The 16,539-nt window shown below is 36.9% G+C and overlaps 1 protein-coding gene across 7 annotated transcripts in view; it reads right to left on the bottom strand.

Annotated features, from left to right (window-relative positions):
• GRM5 (glutamate metabotropic receptor 5) overlaps nt 1-16,539 on the bottom strand; it is a 256,892-nt gene that overhangs the window by 122,232 nt on the left and 118,121 nt on the right. For all 7 annotated transcript variants that reach the window (XM_027677466.1, XM_027677468.1, XM_027677465.1 and 4 more), the window contains one exon: nt 16,255-16,504. In XM_027677466.1, coding sequence (XP_027533267.1) covers nt 16,255-16,504 — 250 coding nt within the window. The remainder of the gene's footprint in view (nt 1-16,254; nt 16,505-16,539) is intronic.

Raw genomic sequence — 16,539 nt, 5'->3', positions numbered from 1 at the left:
CACATCCTTTCCCTCATCCACTAACTGGGTCACATGATCATAGATGGAGATCAGGTTGGTCAAGTAGGACCCTGCCTATCATAAACCTGTGCTGGCTAGGACTGGTTATCCTGTACACACTGTGTGACAGTGCTCAAAATTATCTGCTCCGTGACCTTCCCCAGCACTGAGGCCAGGCGGACAGAGATGCAGTTCTCCAGATCCTCCTTCCAAATCTTATAAATCAGAGTATGTTTCCCAGCTTCCAGCCAACTGGCAGATTCCTGGTTAGCAAGGGCAGTTGGTAAATGATGGAAAGTGTCTTGGTGAGCACAACAGTTTCCAGTACCTCTAAACTTTTGGTATGGCATAAAAGTTTAGTTTAATTATTTCTGATTTGATTTCAAATTATTACTGATATTTTGGAAAAAGGATACATAGTATCAATATTGAACAGATATTTCAAATACAGAGTTCTTCCTGAAGATGTAAGCATGGGACTCCAACTTTTCAAATAGCTTTAAACATGTTGAGAAGAGATCAGAAAGAGGAAAAAACAGACATGTCAAAATTAGTCTTTAATTTCAGAATAGTGGAGTCTTTTTCTGTATTAGTTTTCCTCATTCTAGAAAGTCCTAGTTGTTGCTGAAAGTGACCCTCCAAGTTTGTTTCATGTAAATCACATAGGACGGTTAAGGAAGGTGAATCAAATTATTTTCACTATTGAAGTACTTAACACACTTTGACTGTTTTTTAACACATTTTAGCAGATTATGTACAAGGAGATCCAGATCTTTTTTTCCTTTGGAGTATAATTCAGAAATACTGCCTCAGTTCCTGACTCTGTCTTACTAAATTCAAAGACACATTCTCTAATGATTTTAACGGATGGAATGAAAGATTCTGACAGAGAGAAATTAGAATTTTCTTATAATTATTTACATTATTATACATATTAATTAATATTATACAGATTAATTAATTTTAAACTTATGATGACCTTCTGTGGACTTCTTGAAGTAGATCATGAATCTCATATGTTTATAAAGCTGTCCTAATTTCGTCTGGGATACAGTTAATTTCCTTCCCAGTAGCTGGTACAGTGCTGTGGTTTGGATTTAGTATGAGCATAATGTTGATAACATCCTAATATTTTGGTTGTCGCTAAGTAGTGCTTACCCTAAGCCAAGGACTTTTCAGTTTCCCACACCAGTAAGAAGGTGCACAGGATGCTGGAAGGAAGCATGGCTGGCACAGCTGGCTCCAATTGGCCAAAAGGATATTCCATTCCATAGATCGCCATGTTCAGTATATAAATTGGGGGGAGTTGGGAGGGGTAGCTGATTGCTTCTTGGGGATGGGCTGGGCATTGTTCAGTGGGTGGTTGAGAAAAAGCATGGGTTGAAAACAATGTAGATTATTGTACAATCCTTACAACATGTTGATGATGCTCTGTGGCAAAGTATGTAATCAACATCTGCAGACAAGAATTTATATGACTCAGTTGCACTTATGAATCTGCTTTGTAGCATATATTGATTATCTTCTGTCTTCTCCCACTCCAGATTAGTTTTGTTCTAGATCCCAAAATTCACTGAATTTCACAAAAGAAATTGAGAGAAGGTTTTTTAAGTATGAAAGAAGACATCATGGCCTTCTCATTAGATGTATTTTTGAAACAGATGCAATTTTTGAAAACAATGTTTCAGGATAAATTTTCACTCTCTACAGATAGGGAATGATTTCATTATGCACATCCTTATACAGTGGATATTTAATAATCTCTGAATTAGTGTTTCTGAACGTAAGACTGGATGGAGGCACAGCAGTAAAAAGTCACAGACCAGCTGTTAACAAAAACCCAGTAATGAACAGTGTCAATTAAATTAGTTTGATCAAAACAGTAACTTAAATAATGTTCAGGACTGACTGAGTTATCTACCCTCAACACATTTTTAGAATATTGAAATTGAACTGGGAATTAATGAATGACAAATTCTTCTTACACAGTCAGTATCAATTTGGCACAGGACTCTAAGGTATAGTAATAGGTTAGCCTTTCTAACCTACCACTTGAGGAGAATGTCATGTAAGAAAAGCAAGCTGAACAGATGGTGTAAAATCTGTGACTATCTCATAAACAAGAATTTTTCATTTCAAAAACACAGTTTTAAGAAAGAACAAGGGAAAGTCAGGTTTACATGTTTGCAAAGCATTGAGTTCAAGGTAAAGATAATTCAAGGCTCTATAGAAGTTTCCCTAATCAGCATTAATTCAAGTACAGAATTTGCTTCAATTGCAGAAGTCTTTATTAAGATATTTTTTTCAATTCAATTGATTTTTCCAATAACCATATCCACTGGAAAACAAAATTCAATTTAGAAAACCATTTACTATATCTTAATTAAATACCAAAAACCGTGGTAACAGTTTTTTTCTGAGATCTAATAACAAGACAGCCAATTAAGATGCTAATTCTGAAATACAAGGCAAATTGTACCCTGTGATTTGCACAGCATCGCTGAGTTTTGGAGTTGTTTATGTGAGGATTGGCTGAGAACAATCTCTAGTTTAAATGACTGATTTACCTGTTTTCTCTCAATTGCTCAAACTCTCCATGTCTTTTTAAGTGTATGAGGGAGGATTCACCTGCAAAAGACTCAGACAGAGAGTAAATGGACTAAAATATTTTAATGTCTGAAACCAATAGCTGCAAAGCTACTTAATTAGGAGTAGTGAGTAGAATCTACTATTCTATCACTAATATTATTTTATAATTTAAGATTGGTAGACACAATCCAGGAGTCTGGGGTGTTAAAACTTATGCAGGAATAGGTTACATAAAATACTCAGGTATAAAATCAGACAAAAGAGTAAAAACTACATAAAAATACATGAAAATAGGAGAATAAAAATAAAGAGTATCATGAGGTAACTTGTTAGTGACACTCTGCTTACTATTGCCATGATTTAAGGAGTGTAGAGGACAATATCTAAACTGAGATTTAAAGGAACTGTAATAGGCTGTCAAGGCAAAAAGTGTTTTGCAGAAATCATATCTTTCCCTGAAACCCTCATGTACAGAAGCATAGTTCATAAACAGTACTTGTTAACTGTTCGTCATGACTTCACACAGAATAAGGTTAACATTTCCTCTGAAAATTTTTTTTTTGGCTGGAATGAAAAATAACAAAACCCCACCCTCCAAAACAGTCAAAGAAAATAAATGTTTATTGGTATTGTTTACAGCTGCTGTGTCTGATTTGAGAACCCCTTAAAATGCCATTGTTAAAATAATTATGAGAACTACATTCCCAGTGTGATACAACCATAATGAGTCAAATCACCAAGCCAGGGAATGCCCCTCAAAAACAAAAACAAAAACAAACAAAAAAAAAGGAAAAGTAAATTTTTTTACTGCAAATTTTTGTAACTGTGGTATTGAAAACAATACAATTTGTTGAACTCCAGAAAGATTTTTTATTTCTGGAAGCTTTGATTTTCAGTACTTTGAAAGAACATGGATTATTAGAGCTGAAGACTTTTCCTCAAGTTCTTTTTAACAAAAAAAGTGAATATTTTAAAGAAAAATTTTTTGTAATAAAGTTTCAATAAAGTGTATTCAGCAATATCATTAATGAATATTGACCAGTAAATTTATTTAAATAAAAATTGTTTATTATGATTTATTTTGAACCCTGTAGATGAAGTTTCTGGTTCTTGACCACTGATACAGAATATAAAAACAAAACAACCATGTACAACCTTAATAAATTTTTATAAAATTAATTGCCAAAAGACAGCAGCTCAAAAAATGTGCTTGCATACAATCTGCAAGAGTTTAGGACTAATCTCAAAAGTCACTTGCCTTCTTGTGATAGTAAATACTAAGTTGCTATAAGTATATAAAGTTTTAGTATCACTGAATGAGACACTGAATTCTGTCTTAAGGGCTTTGTGTTAGAGTGTCACCACTAAAACTGCTACATACCTGAAAGAGAGAGCAGTCTTATAAACTATTATGTAGTGTATCTATGCAACCAGATTCACTTTGGTCTGTATCTAATAGCTCCCAACTACCTAAACCGTTAGAAATGTCAGGATGTGACATCCCCACACAGAATCAGTGGGGCTGAAATCAAGGCCAGAAATCAAACTTCTTCCTTGACATTTCTCACAAGTAACTGTTTAAAGCTTTTGAAATTTGTACCCTCCAGGACAGTCCTGGCTGGGAATTCCCAAATCTGGAAGGATTTTCAGACACTTAATTCTTCAGAGTCAGTGGGGAAACATTCAGTTTATGTTTAGCAGGCTCAGCTGTCCCTTGGCACATCTAACCACATCTCTTTTTTAAGGTAAAAGGCAGCAGATGTCAGAACCTGCCTCTGAGCACAGAGACAAGGTAGAGAAGTATGCAGGAATGTGAATTTAGTATGTCATTCCTGGGAAAAAAAGGAATCAAGGTGAAGAATTCTGTTTCCTGAACAAAAGTTCCTACCCTTGAGCAGATTCCCACTGAAGACCTCCCCTCCCTTTTAAGCCTGTACCCGAGGAAGCACTTCACATCTGCCTAAGCCACCTGTAAAACAATGACATCTCTGTTTTCCCAAGAAGCCAATATGGCATCTGAGAGAGAGATACATATACATTGGTCAGGGTTTATCTCCCCTGATTCTCAGCGCGCAATGGATGCTTGGATATATTCACCCCAAATCCCCAGCAGAGGACAGTTTACCTTATCTAGGTCTGAATCACCCTGTGTACAATGCCTACACCTCATCCCCGATGATTTAAGTGAGCTCAGACCAATTTAACACTGGTCTTAGTTTAAGATGAATCTTGTACTTCTCTGTCAGTGCTATAAAATGTTCAGATAAAAATCTATTCAAATTAAGAATGAAATTATGATATTGAACTGTTGCTGCTTATTTTGAAGAGTAATTACCTCCTTTTCTTGGATATGTATGACTCAAGACTCAGACAACACCCATCTCAGAGAATCAAAGATAGCTCAAGATGGGCATCACCTACATTAGAGAAATTTAAGTCACCGCTTGCTATAAGAAAGCCTCAGAAAAAACAACTGTTTCCTTGCCTAGGATCTATATCCTGACCCTTCCAGAGGAATGCTTAGAAGGAAGATGTGCATTTTCAACTGCTCAGTTCGAAACACCTTGACTGCATTCCTGTGTGTAGGAATTTCTGCACCTCTCAACTGAATTATTGTAGTTGAACAAAATGCAGGCTCTGTGGCACCTGCACTATTTTTTATTGGTGTTGTTCCCAGGATACTCCTTTGGCTCTATGATTTTCAACTGGGAGAGAGGCAGGCATTAATGCTTTTTTGAGTATGAATTTGAGTACTCCTCTGGCTACAAGAGCACAACCAGAATGAGATAACAAACTGCCACACGAGCTTTTGGCTGCCAGTAGGTCAAAGTGGCATATTAAGTTCAATGTAGTGTAAAATAATGGGGGATATGATTAGAAAACACTAATTACCTTTGCCCTACCCTTGTACTGGGATAAGTCCTTGTCCATGACAAGGACTTATGGAGCAGCAAGAAGTAAATAGATTTCTGACAGAGCAATTGCTGCATAAGTAATGAAGCTGTCTATTTTCTTACGGCTAGATAATATAAGTTATATACCTTATAGTAAAAAGAAAAAAATACACATAAATTTCCTCAAAAGTTACAGCTAAGAGATGACAGCTTCAGAAGCAGTTCTGTCTTTGATTTTTGTTTTTAAAGACACAAAAACATTGTGCATTTATTACTGTCTTTCTCTGAAGGTGATTTCAAGATATCAACTATCAACAAAACCAGATAAACAACCTACACTCGGAGTTCTGGTTTCTGGACATTTCCTTCTATGTAGGAGTTTCTAGCTGTTTGTATAAATATTTGGGGTCAGAGCAAGCAACTAAATAACACATTTGTTTTATACTACATCTGCTTAGAGTGACCCAAAATATCTATTCAGTGTAGATCTAACATCAATCTCTGTATTTTGTGACAGTCATCCTTCTCAAGATATTGCTAAGTTGACAGTACACTCTAGTATAATTTTCATCATGTCAGAAATGCTCAGATAAAATCAGATTTTGGGTGATTAACATGCCATTTTCGTTACTCAGATAGCCTCCAGGAGATGCATATCTAGCCAAAACCTGAAACCTTTGAACACATGAAGAGTTTGGAAAATGATTTGAACAGAAATATACTTAACTTACTTTGCTTTAACTTCTAGGATATAAGGAATAATTTTCCTTCTGGTACACATTGATAGAACTATATTAAAAATTATCTGAGCCAATCATATCTAAAAAGAGTCAGAATCCAAGATTAACACTGATTTGTGCATATCAACACTTCAAGACATTGAATGCTTAACATCATACCAGCTAAGATGTATTAAATCCCCATGTTTTATAACTATACTTTTTCCCAGGATAGAAATTACTTGCTTGTTATGATTAAGCCAGTCTCCACTTCCTTCATTGTTACTAAACAACATGAATAAAGGTTGAAGGGTATGACTCCTTAGTAAATATAGATCTTATTTTATTAGATTTAACTTCCTTATCAAAATACTGTTCATTTAATCAATTCTGTATTACATGTTTCTAATATGAAAGTGATCGACAGAATTCAGCTTGGGCCTCATTCCTTGAAATAGTACATGGCTTTTTTATCTGCTTTTCCTGAAAGCAGTATATTCTTGCCAAGATTTATAATGTCTTTTCAAGGAAGCAGTGGACTAAATTCCACCAAAATGAGGTTTACTGAGTTTGGTATTTCATTCACGTTATCAGTCACCTTCAGTCTTAACCTCTGGAGATACAGTGGCTTCACTAGAAACTATTAATTCAGCCATAGTGAGAGGGAAATGTGCTGCTGTGTGTGTTACATTGTCATTTTAATAGAGTGATAGAAAAAATGAATTACACCACAAGTTTACAAATCAAAAGTTTTCATTACTCCAAGTGATATTCTTCCATAATCACTCACCAGTGTTAGTAAGATGGATTCCTTTCTATAAGTCTCTGCTGCATGGGTAATATTTTTATGTTCAGATCTTGGGGGTGTTTTAGGCACAACTAAATCATCTCAAATGAGAAGCCGAAGAAAGAATCTTTCTACCTTTCCGATTCCCACTGTCCCTCTCCAATTGAAAAATGGAACACATGACAAAAATTTTAAAGCTGGGACAATTGAACAATTACTGTCCAAGTGGTCCAGTATTACTTTCCCTTTATCTGCCACACATTTTTCTACTGTTTATCTACACAAAGGACCTCTGTAACTAAGAAACTGAGATGTGAAGAGGTTTGCTGAGAGAAGAGACTGTTCCTGGACCACATGATCTAGAACAGCAGCTCTTTATCAGGAGGTGGTTGCACGGAGCTACAAACCCCTGAGTCTCCCTCTTTCATGAATATCTTCTCTGTATACAGATGTGTGTGTGTGGTTTGTGTGTGTGCAGTGAGTCACTATTCCTAGATGTAGACTCTGGGATGATGCAGACAAATCAAAAAAAAGAAAGAGGAAAAATGAAGTCATGGAAGATATCGTACACACATATTAAGAAATATAATAGAAAGGAAACAGATCTTAACTGTCAATCAGTACCTTCCAGCAAACCTCTATTTGTCACAGAGTTAATTTTAAGGGAGCAGAAACAGGCTTGGGTATTTTTCAAGAAATATACACTAAACATTTAATGAAGATCATTTTAGCTTTGCTTAATTTTATTAACTGAAATTCTGTAGCTTTTCTAAAGATCAGAAAATTTCAAGGATAATGCTTTCATCCTGTTCCAATTACCCTTGATTTTTTTCTAGCAATATATACTGCATCACATTTTTAATCTTAGTTTTAATGTTTTAAATAGTTACATTTTACTCTGCAACCTACACAGAATCGTAATTATAATTTATTTTAACCTCTTGAATTCATGTTTCTAAGAAGAAAGCATCTAATCTTTTCTCTAACTTGAATAGAACGTGTTTTCATTGTTCCAAGAGTACTTTTAATTTCTTTTCTTAGAATTGGAAGAGTCTCTTTCATCCTCAAAATAAACTCACATCAGAAAATTCTCTGTGATTGTTACCTATCACTCTCAGAACACATATTTAAAGAGAACAGTTTTAAGTCACCCATAGACTTTTCCCATTCTGAATTTTAATAACCTGTTGGACAGAGTTTTTAAGTCAAATGTGAAATCAGAAGAATATATCTCTTGTGCAAAAACAGAGATGCACCCACAAATGTACACAATTTCCCAGCAATGCCACTGACTTGATTTCAAGCAGAACTACAAGTAAAGGTCTGTTGGCAACATGGAGTTATTTTTGAGATTGCCTCACTGTCTGTTTTTCAAATGTGTAGGTCATCTCATGGATTTTCAATTCTGCAATGAAAATAAACCTCATATAATGCTTTGGGACTGTTTGCACCTCTTTTTCTGTGCTTTTTCCCGCGTCTCATTTCCACTGAGAGAATAGAGATTTCATGTTTCCAAAATGTGGGATGTTTTCTGTTCATTCTGAAAGTTGTCAAAGCAGAATAAGGATAAACACAAGTCTTCAAATATATAAATAATAGTCTTAGGCAGTTTTAGAAACTGTTTCTTTGTTCCCATTTATAGGACAAGAAGTAATGGGCTTAAAACAACTTGTAGGTTTGACATTAGGAAGAGTATGGGGAGTAGTTAATCGTAGGAAGCAGTTGCCTGAGGAGGTTGTGTAATTTTTATCTTTGAAAGATTTTTAAGCAGATCCACCTGAAGATGGACCAAGCATGAACTAGGTAGAAGTGAACCTTCAGTGCGGAAGTAAAAGGTTTGAAGGACATGATGAGTTTCAATCGACTTCCTCTTTCTTCAGTGCTGAGGCAAAACTTGACTCAAGTGTGTTGACTGACAAAGCTACCTCCCCTTGGCCATTAATGCCAGTCACAGACGAGAAAGAGCAGATCCTTCAGGAAGGACATCAATTAATCAGACACACTAATGATTTGGCGTGTCAGGAGAAGTTTGGAGTATTCCCTAATGTTATGTTTTCGGTGTGTAGGACCTGAATGTCCTCTCAGAGACATATGTATCTCTTATTGACATAAATAGAAGGTGTGCTTACTTGCCAGCATACATACTTGGAAATTCTTAGTTGTTTGCTTGATATCATGTAACTCCCACACACCACTAAGGAAGACATAGAATTCCTGAAAGGGCAAAATGGAGACATTCTTCTAAACAGACTTATAATTTACTCCATCTCCCACTACCTCATCCATATTAGTGACTGTGAAATTGGACTGCAAGGTGAAATATTTATTAAAAACAGCTCAGATAGTTACCAAAATAAAAAAGAAAAAGGATTTTAAAGACAGAAAAGAAGATTTAAAAAATCAGGTTGATTCATTTGCTTTCAGTGTGTATGTTTGCATCACTTGTCTCTCCCTAAAATCCTGAAATATAGCTTGTGGGGTCTGAACCACAGAAAGAAAATTGTGCTCCTTTCAGTTATTACACAAAGAACCTTGACCAACCACTCCACTGCTTCCATCTGCAGCAGGACAGATGGGGGCTGGGGGCTGCTATTGCTCACCTTGGGGGTCTCTGAGCCATGAGGCTGACACAAAGGGGGACCACGAAGCTCCTCTTCAAAACCAAGTTATTCTTTACCGTCTAGTCTACTTTACCCCTAAGGATGCTGTTTGAATATAGGAGGAAAGACAGGTTTTCACTTCCCTAATCTCTTTTACAGCTCTAGAAAAGCAAGCCTTTGTTTAAATGTTAAGTTCTTGGTCTTTTGGGTAGCGATGAAGATTCTGGCTTAATGCTGTTAATTACAGTGCATTTAATTGCTAGGTTTAATATGGTAGCTGCTTTCTTGGGTTACACATTGATGTCTGAACAAGAGAAATGAGATAAATAAATGTGTGGGCAGCAGACAGTTGTCTAAGAGGAAACAGCATTCAGGTGAGGGTGTACCAGACTCCTACCTACTGTGGTTGAAGAAAAAGGATCAGACTGCTCATACAGGTTGGGGTTGCACAATTCTCCTCTGAAAGTACTTTTTCACATGCTTATTTTGTCCCTGGAGAAGAGGTCTGCACATTTATATTACATTTATCTTCCACAGTTTCGTCAAAAGTTGTAGAGCTATTCTAGATAGCTGATTAATTTTTCCCTGAAGCAGCAAAAATAAGCAAAAATGAATTTAGAGCATATTTCAGGTCTGCAAAATTTCATATCCTAATTTATGTTACAAGAACTTCACCACTTGGACTTTTACTAACACAGAAAAAACATGCTAACCCACACCACACAGCACACTTTCAGGAGGGAAACCACTACATACTCTGCAGTGAGATTTTTCTTCATCCATCAGACACTTTTACAAATCTCACAAAGGATGTCTTTTTAAATTATTGAAAAGAACTCATTTTCCTCAGATCATCTATCTTGCTTTAATTTTCCTTCAGCAGTAGTTGCCCTTTTTTTTACTAACCAGATTTTCTTCAGATATATTGCTGAGTTTCCTATCAGCCAAATTACTTTGGGGACTTCCTGGAACAAATGGTCCTCTACATTCTTTCTCCCTCCTTATCCTCATTTCTACTACTCACCTTCTACTTAGCTCATTTGCTGACCCATCTCTTAGACTCCGAATCAATAACAATTTCCTCAAATCCATCTCCTCAGGAGCTAAGTAGGTATCTTATTAAGAGAGGTGATTGGTGATAGAGAATATCTGTGCTGTTCTGAGAAGAATGGGCACTGCTTCACTGGCTCTTCTGCCCTCTTGCAAAGCCTCGCTTGAATTGCTTGTGATCATCACACTGCTAGAAGTGGTGTCCTCCCCTTACCACCTTCATCTGGACATACTCTGTGGCCAGGGCACAGCCCGAGGCATCCTGAGGCACAGACTTTCATGTCACAGAACACAGTGAATTCTGAAAATGCAGGATGTGGTTCTTCATCTTTGCAAGGACATAAAGCATGTAATTATCAAGTCCTGATCACACTTAAAAGAAGATGGAAACTCTGTGGGACGCTCTAGATTTCCCATCTCTTTGCTACAGATATTGTAATGAAGTGAAGATTTTATATTAGTTCTGTAAATCCTTGACTGAGCCAAGTATCTAAGACCCATGTGGAGATTAAATCAGACTGATAAATTTTGGCCATGTTTCTTCAGCTGGACAGCTGAAAGTCTGAATCATGACTAGAGCCTACGGAAACATTTCCACCTCTGATAGATTTTTTTCATTCGTTGTGTATAACTATGTCATTTAATACAAAGGGAAGTCCAGATAATCTTAATTAACTTTTTTTTAATCACACATGGCATTTAATAACATAGTAAATCTGACACGTCATATGCGTATATGAATGTATGAAGCAGATGGATGTCCCAGTAATATCTTGAAGATCAGTACTGCCAATGGAACGTCATTTGGAAGCTAGAGACATTGAGCAAGCCATTTTTGTCTCTTTATACCTCTATTTTCCCTTTAGAATCATAGAATCACTGAGATTGAAAAAGACCTCTAGGATTATTAAGTCCAACTGTTAACCCAGAAACACTTTCAGGGAGCACTTCCCTGAGCAGCCTGTTCCAATGCCTGACAATTCCAATGCCCTCGTCCTTTCCCTTCTCCTCTCCTTTAGGTAGGAAAAGTCTCATTGTCTTGCACTTGGAATCACAAATTCTTTGCAAAACTTCTGTCTTTTGCTCTTTAGTTTTGTACAATAACTATATCATAATAATAAATAAATCAAGGGAAATTCTCTTGTCTAAAGGTAAAAAGTATGCAATGCCTTTATCCATGTATCTCAACGTTCTTCTACCCCAAAACAGAATATGTATGTCCCAACTGCGACTTAGTAACAATCCTCAACTGCTGTCACCACTGCCATACCTGAGTCCCATCCCAAAAGTGTTAGTTGATGTAAGATAAAATAATGCCAGCAAGCAAAAAGAAAGAATAAAATTATCAAGTACTATGGTACTGTTCTCTGAACCCATTTTATTTAGGACAGCTACAGTCAATACTCATAATTTCAGTTGCAGCTGATAGTTTCCATTTTATTATGAAAAATCATGTGACTTAGCATTAAAATGCCTAGTTATTCCGAGAGGTGTTTTGGAATACTTGCAGATGAAAGGTATCAGAAAAAAATATCACTGTAGAGAGTTACCACAAAGGTTTTTTCCAAATATCAGAAACTAGTAGTCAAGAGGAGCAGGGTGAAAGTGAGTGTACAACATGAAAGAAAATGTCAGCTATTGGGTCTGAACGTTACATAAAATGAGGAACAGCTGAAAATCACATACAACCAAACTGGTTTTACCTACACAATTAATACTCCTATTTCCTTCAGAAATCTGTTCCAAAGTTATTCTGGCACGTGAATATATTATTTATTCTCTAATGAATTTTATCTATGAGGGTATCTCCTGGCATATGCCCTACGGATGACAGATGCAATAAGGACAAACAGGTGAAGCCTAGCTGAACTCAATTAAGTTAAATAACAGTTAAGTTAAAATAACATTTTTTTAAACTTAAAAGTCAACACACTCACCTTTTTATTTGAGGTTAAGTCCAATTCCTCAAGGTGCATGAGGTAAATATATGCTGAGCATTTAAAATGTTTTCCATGAATAAAAAAGCTCTAGAATGCTACAATCACTAATGACTTGCCATCTTTCATCTCTGTCACAGGCAGGCAATGCAATTTCAGAAACTGCATAGTACGTCATGAGTGAAGTGTTTGTTGAAGAATATCTTTTTCCTCCCCTTGGGGCTGTATGGCATAATTTATCTGATGTGTACTCTCCTTGGGAACTCCATTTTCTGTTTATCTCAGTATAAAACAGGTGCTGTGAGGAATCCACAGCTTTCAAAAATCCCAAAATTTTTGAAAGACTTCAGACTGGAGATACCAGGGGTGAATACAAATCAAAAATGGAACAAAAAAAACCAAGAGGAAGTGGAAATGTTGTTTTCTTGTGGATTCCCATAAAGCTACTGTGTAGTTTTGGGACTAGTTCTTTCTGTGCATTTGGAAATGAAACAAAATAATTCTTCACTTAATAAAACAAGGGGTAAGCAAAATGCATTTGTGGTGTAAAAAAAAATTCATTAGTAGATGGAGGTTTTTCTTGTAAGCCCATGACATTCCAGTGACAGGCACTTTCACTACTCTTGGAGTGTCCTTTCACAACCTTCTCAGTTGAATGGTCAGTCCAGAGCAACTCCAGGATCAGACGATGAATAAAAGTATAAATCTTATCCTAGTTCATTTTCCACATAGCTTCACAAGAGAGATTAGTTTCATGAGCCTTCTTTAATTTCAGATGTAGTTCTTTCCCCTTAGAGTTCTCTGAACTATTTTCAAAATCTTGCTAAATATCTTTCCCCCCTATATGAATGATGTACAAAAAGGTCCCCAACACAATCTGCTTATAAGATCTGGGTTAGTACTGGTGTCGCATCCATCTCATGTCAGTGCCTTACACTATTGTCTAAGGAACCACTCAAAAACCCTAGCTCTGGACCAACAGTTAAATATTCACAGCCAACAGAGCCAAACAGCTGAAAACAAGAGACCACACAGCACATCAAAGTCCTGGAAAATGGAGCTTTAAATCCCTACAGGAACTTAGGCCATCAATGGACAATGACATTATTGTCTTGCATTATATTTACCACAAGAAGCCTTCTTGCAAGTTCCCTGTTTTTTCTTTGCTTTTTTCTTTTGCCTCTGTTGCAAAGCCTAGAGATTAGCCCATAGTGGAAGAAAACATGTTTGTAGGAATGAACATTTTTGTGGAACATAGCCACCTTCCCACGCTCTATGCATGATTCTTGCTGCACAGCAAATACAGAAAACACTCTGCTATACTGACAAAGGGTAGCTCAAAGACAAACAAAAGTCCTCAGTAGGCAAAACTAGTTAGTTTGGGGTTTTTTTGTGGGGATGTGGGAGTTGTTTTTTTTGTTGTGGATTTTTTTTAATACCAATTTGGAACCAAATCTATTGAAAAGATACAGGAGGCTCCAACATCCTTGGGATCTCTGAAGTGCAGAGCCACATCTAGAGAGACTGTACCCCTCCTTGTCTGATGCAGACACAGGAATGCTTTGGTTGGATGATGGTTAGTGCCATTAGTTTACACCTGTCCCTAGCAGCTACTGGCTGGAGACTTATTAATCCATGGCTGAGTAGTCACTTCTCAGCCACTACCTTGGAACCTCTGTGAATAAATAGAAAGGATAGAAAAAATGCCTGCACTTTTTCTTTCTTTGTAAACACTTCCAGTTCATACTACATTTTTCACAATTAAATTGTACAGCACAGCCACAGGTATGGATACACCCAGAATGGTCTGGTAGAATTAAGGATTTTTGTTTTGACTTGAAAGACTTTACAGTTTAGATTTCTAAGAGAGGATCTCACTTTCAGTTTACTGAATGAAAGTCATATACTGAATAACAACTTTCTTATAATTACTCATGACAACTCACACTGCAGCCATGAAAAAAACCCAAACAACAATTAAAAAAACTCTTATTCACAATCTGTAATTCCTGAAGTCCTTATTCATAAAAGCATCTCAAGGGCTAAATTTAGCACTGCTGTATATAAACAAATACCATACAAAAATAAGTGTTGTTTGGAGTCTGGAGCAGTTCAGGTTCAACATATTTTTTAAAAATGATGCTTATGTGCTTCTACATTTGAATGCTGGTGCAGAGAGTTGGCAATTTGTATTTAGGACAAAAGTAGACAGCAAAGGTCTTGTGGTACCAGATTCAGCTAGAGATAACAGAGGCGACATTTGCTCCAATCTGCTATAAAAAGTTACAAGTAGGCTTTTCCACCAAAGCTAGTCAAAAAGAGAGTCTTTGTACTAGTCCTTTTCTATAACACGATTTCTCTGTGCTACTGAAAATGTCCACATTACAAAAAAGTGGCCAAAGAAGGTCTTTTTTTTCCTCCGTTGACTATAGAGACAACCCTGATGGCTACAATGAGTTGTCTAAATTGCAGACATCTAAAAATGTTTAAGTGAACCTCACCTTGAGAACTGTAGTCCCTTTAGGTGTCAGTCCAGAAAAGGACCAAGATAGTCCATGGAAGGACCTACAGATAAAATGTATTTGGAAGGAGACAGTTGCCATAAATTAGAGAAAAAATTAAGACATTCACGCCTGAAAATGTCAAAATGTAGGCTGATCATAAAGAGGAAGGGCAGAGACAAAAGACACTATTGTTGCCTGTTGCCTGTCCTTTCCCAAGGGGAAAGGACATCTGTGTGCAACAGGTCAGATTGGAAACAGAGGCTAGTGTCCTGCCAGTTAGTGGGACTCAGTATCTCAGCTGTCAACACAGTCCTTGAAAGTTTTTCTGAAGCTCTCACTAGAACTTCTGGTTTCACAGACACCATTTTACATGTGTTCCTGTAGAGTTCATGCTTAGGACAGCATGAGATCATCCTTCTAATAATGTACTGAAAAGGCAGTGCACTACATTAGTTGACTCCTGGTATACTCCATTTTGTGCTCAAAACACCATTTTTCCAGTCTCATTTAGGATCCACTTGTTGAATAAGGGGTAAGTGTAAAGATCTCATTAGGTTTACATCAGCATCATTACTTTTCTAGTAATTACTAGCCCAGGGTCTTTTCCTTCCGGTGAACACATCTGAGCGAGTTTTCCTTTTTCCCTTTGGTGGTTCAGAAAGGAAACACTGATATCATTGAGCTAAGAGAAAGGATTACCTACATATTGCCTTTAGGACAGTATGCATATGTCAGCACATTGTCTCAGAAAGGAAAGGTTTCTCTTTGTTTTGGGAAGATCTATTTCAGGTCCAGCCAGAGGCCACATCAGCAATTCTTAACACAGAGTTACTTGAATGAGACATAGCTTCAGGCTGTATATGCACATGATACATTTTAAACTGCAGTGAACAAAGTGGGTGATATAAATCAAAGGTTTATGTGTCAGCCTTCCCTTACACGAAGCTGTTTAGACTGGACAAGCAGACTTGTGGTTGCCTGGCATGTTATAAGAATGACACGTCTTTATAGAATATGTACCGCTATGACCCAACTGACAGTCTTTCTCTTTTTTAGATATGCACAGGTATAGGAGAGACCACGAGTACATGCTTTAGGTATACTCGACCAGTTTGTCTTCTTCTTTTTCCCCTACTCATTAAAAAGGCTGGCATAATTGCATGGTATTACTCACCTGCCCAGCAGCAAAAATTCTCCAGCAAGTCCCAGGCGCCTCATAGCCATTAAGAGACCTCTCACAGTCATGCCTTCACAGAAGCAAGCAACCACTCTTGCCTTGGGCAGGTGGCTCCGAAGCTTTCGCAGTAGCTTGTCAAAGCTCTGTTCACCAGCATTGCTATAGATCTTGTAGGAATGTGCAATGCAAATCCCTTCCTTGGCTGCCATATCTTTGAAAGCTTCCATTCCACTTTCGCCATAGTTTCCTAAATACGAGCAAAAACATAGATGCATATATTAA

Source organism: Neopelma chrysocephalum, unplaced genomic scaffold, assembly GCF_003984885.1.
Source record: "Neopelma chrysocephalum unplaced genomic scaffold, ASM398488v2 Primary Assembly neopelma1_43, whole genome shotgun sequence".
NCBI classification, from domain to species: Eukaryota; Metazoa; Chordata; class Aves; order Passeriformes; family Pipridae; genus Neopelma; species Neopelma chrysocephalum.
Note: the sequence above shows the minus strand (reverse complement) of the source record. Positions and strands in the feature narration are given on the sequence as shown.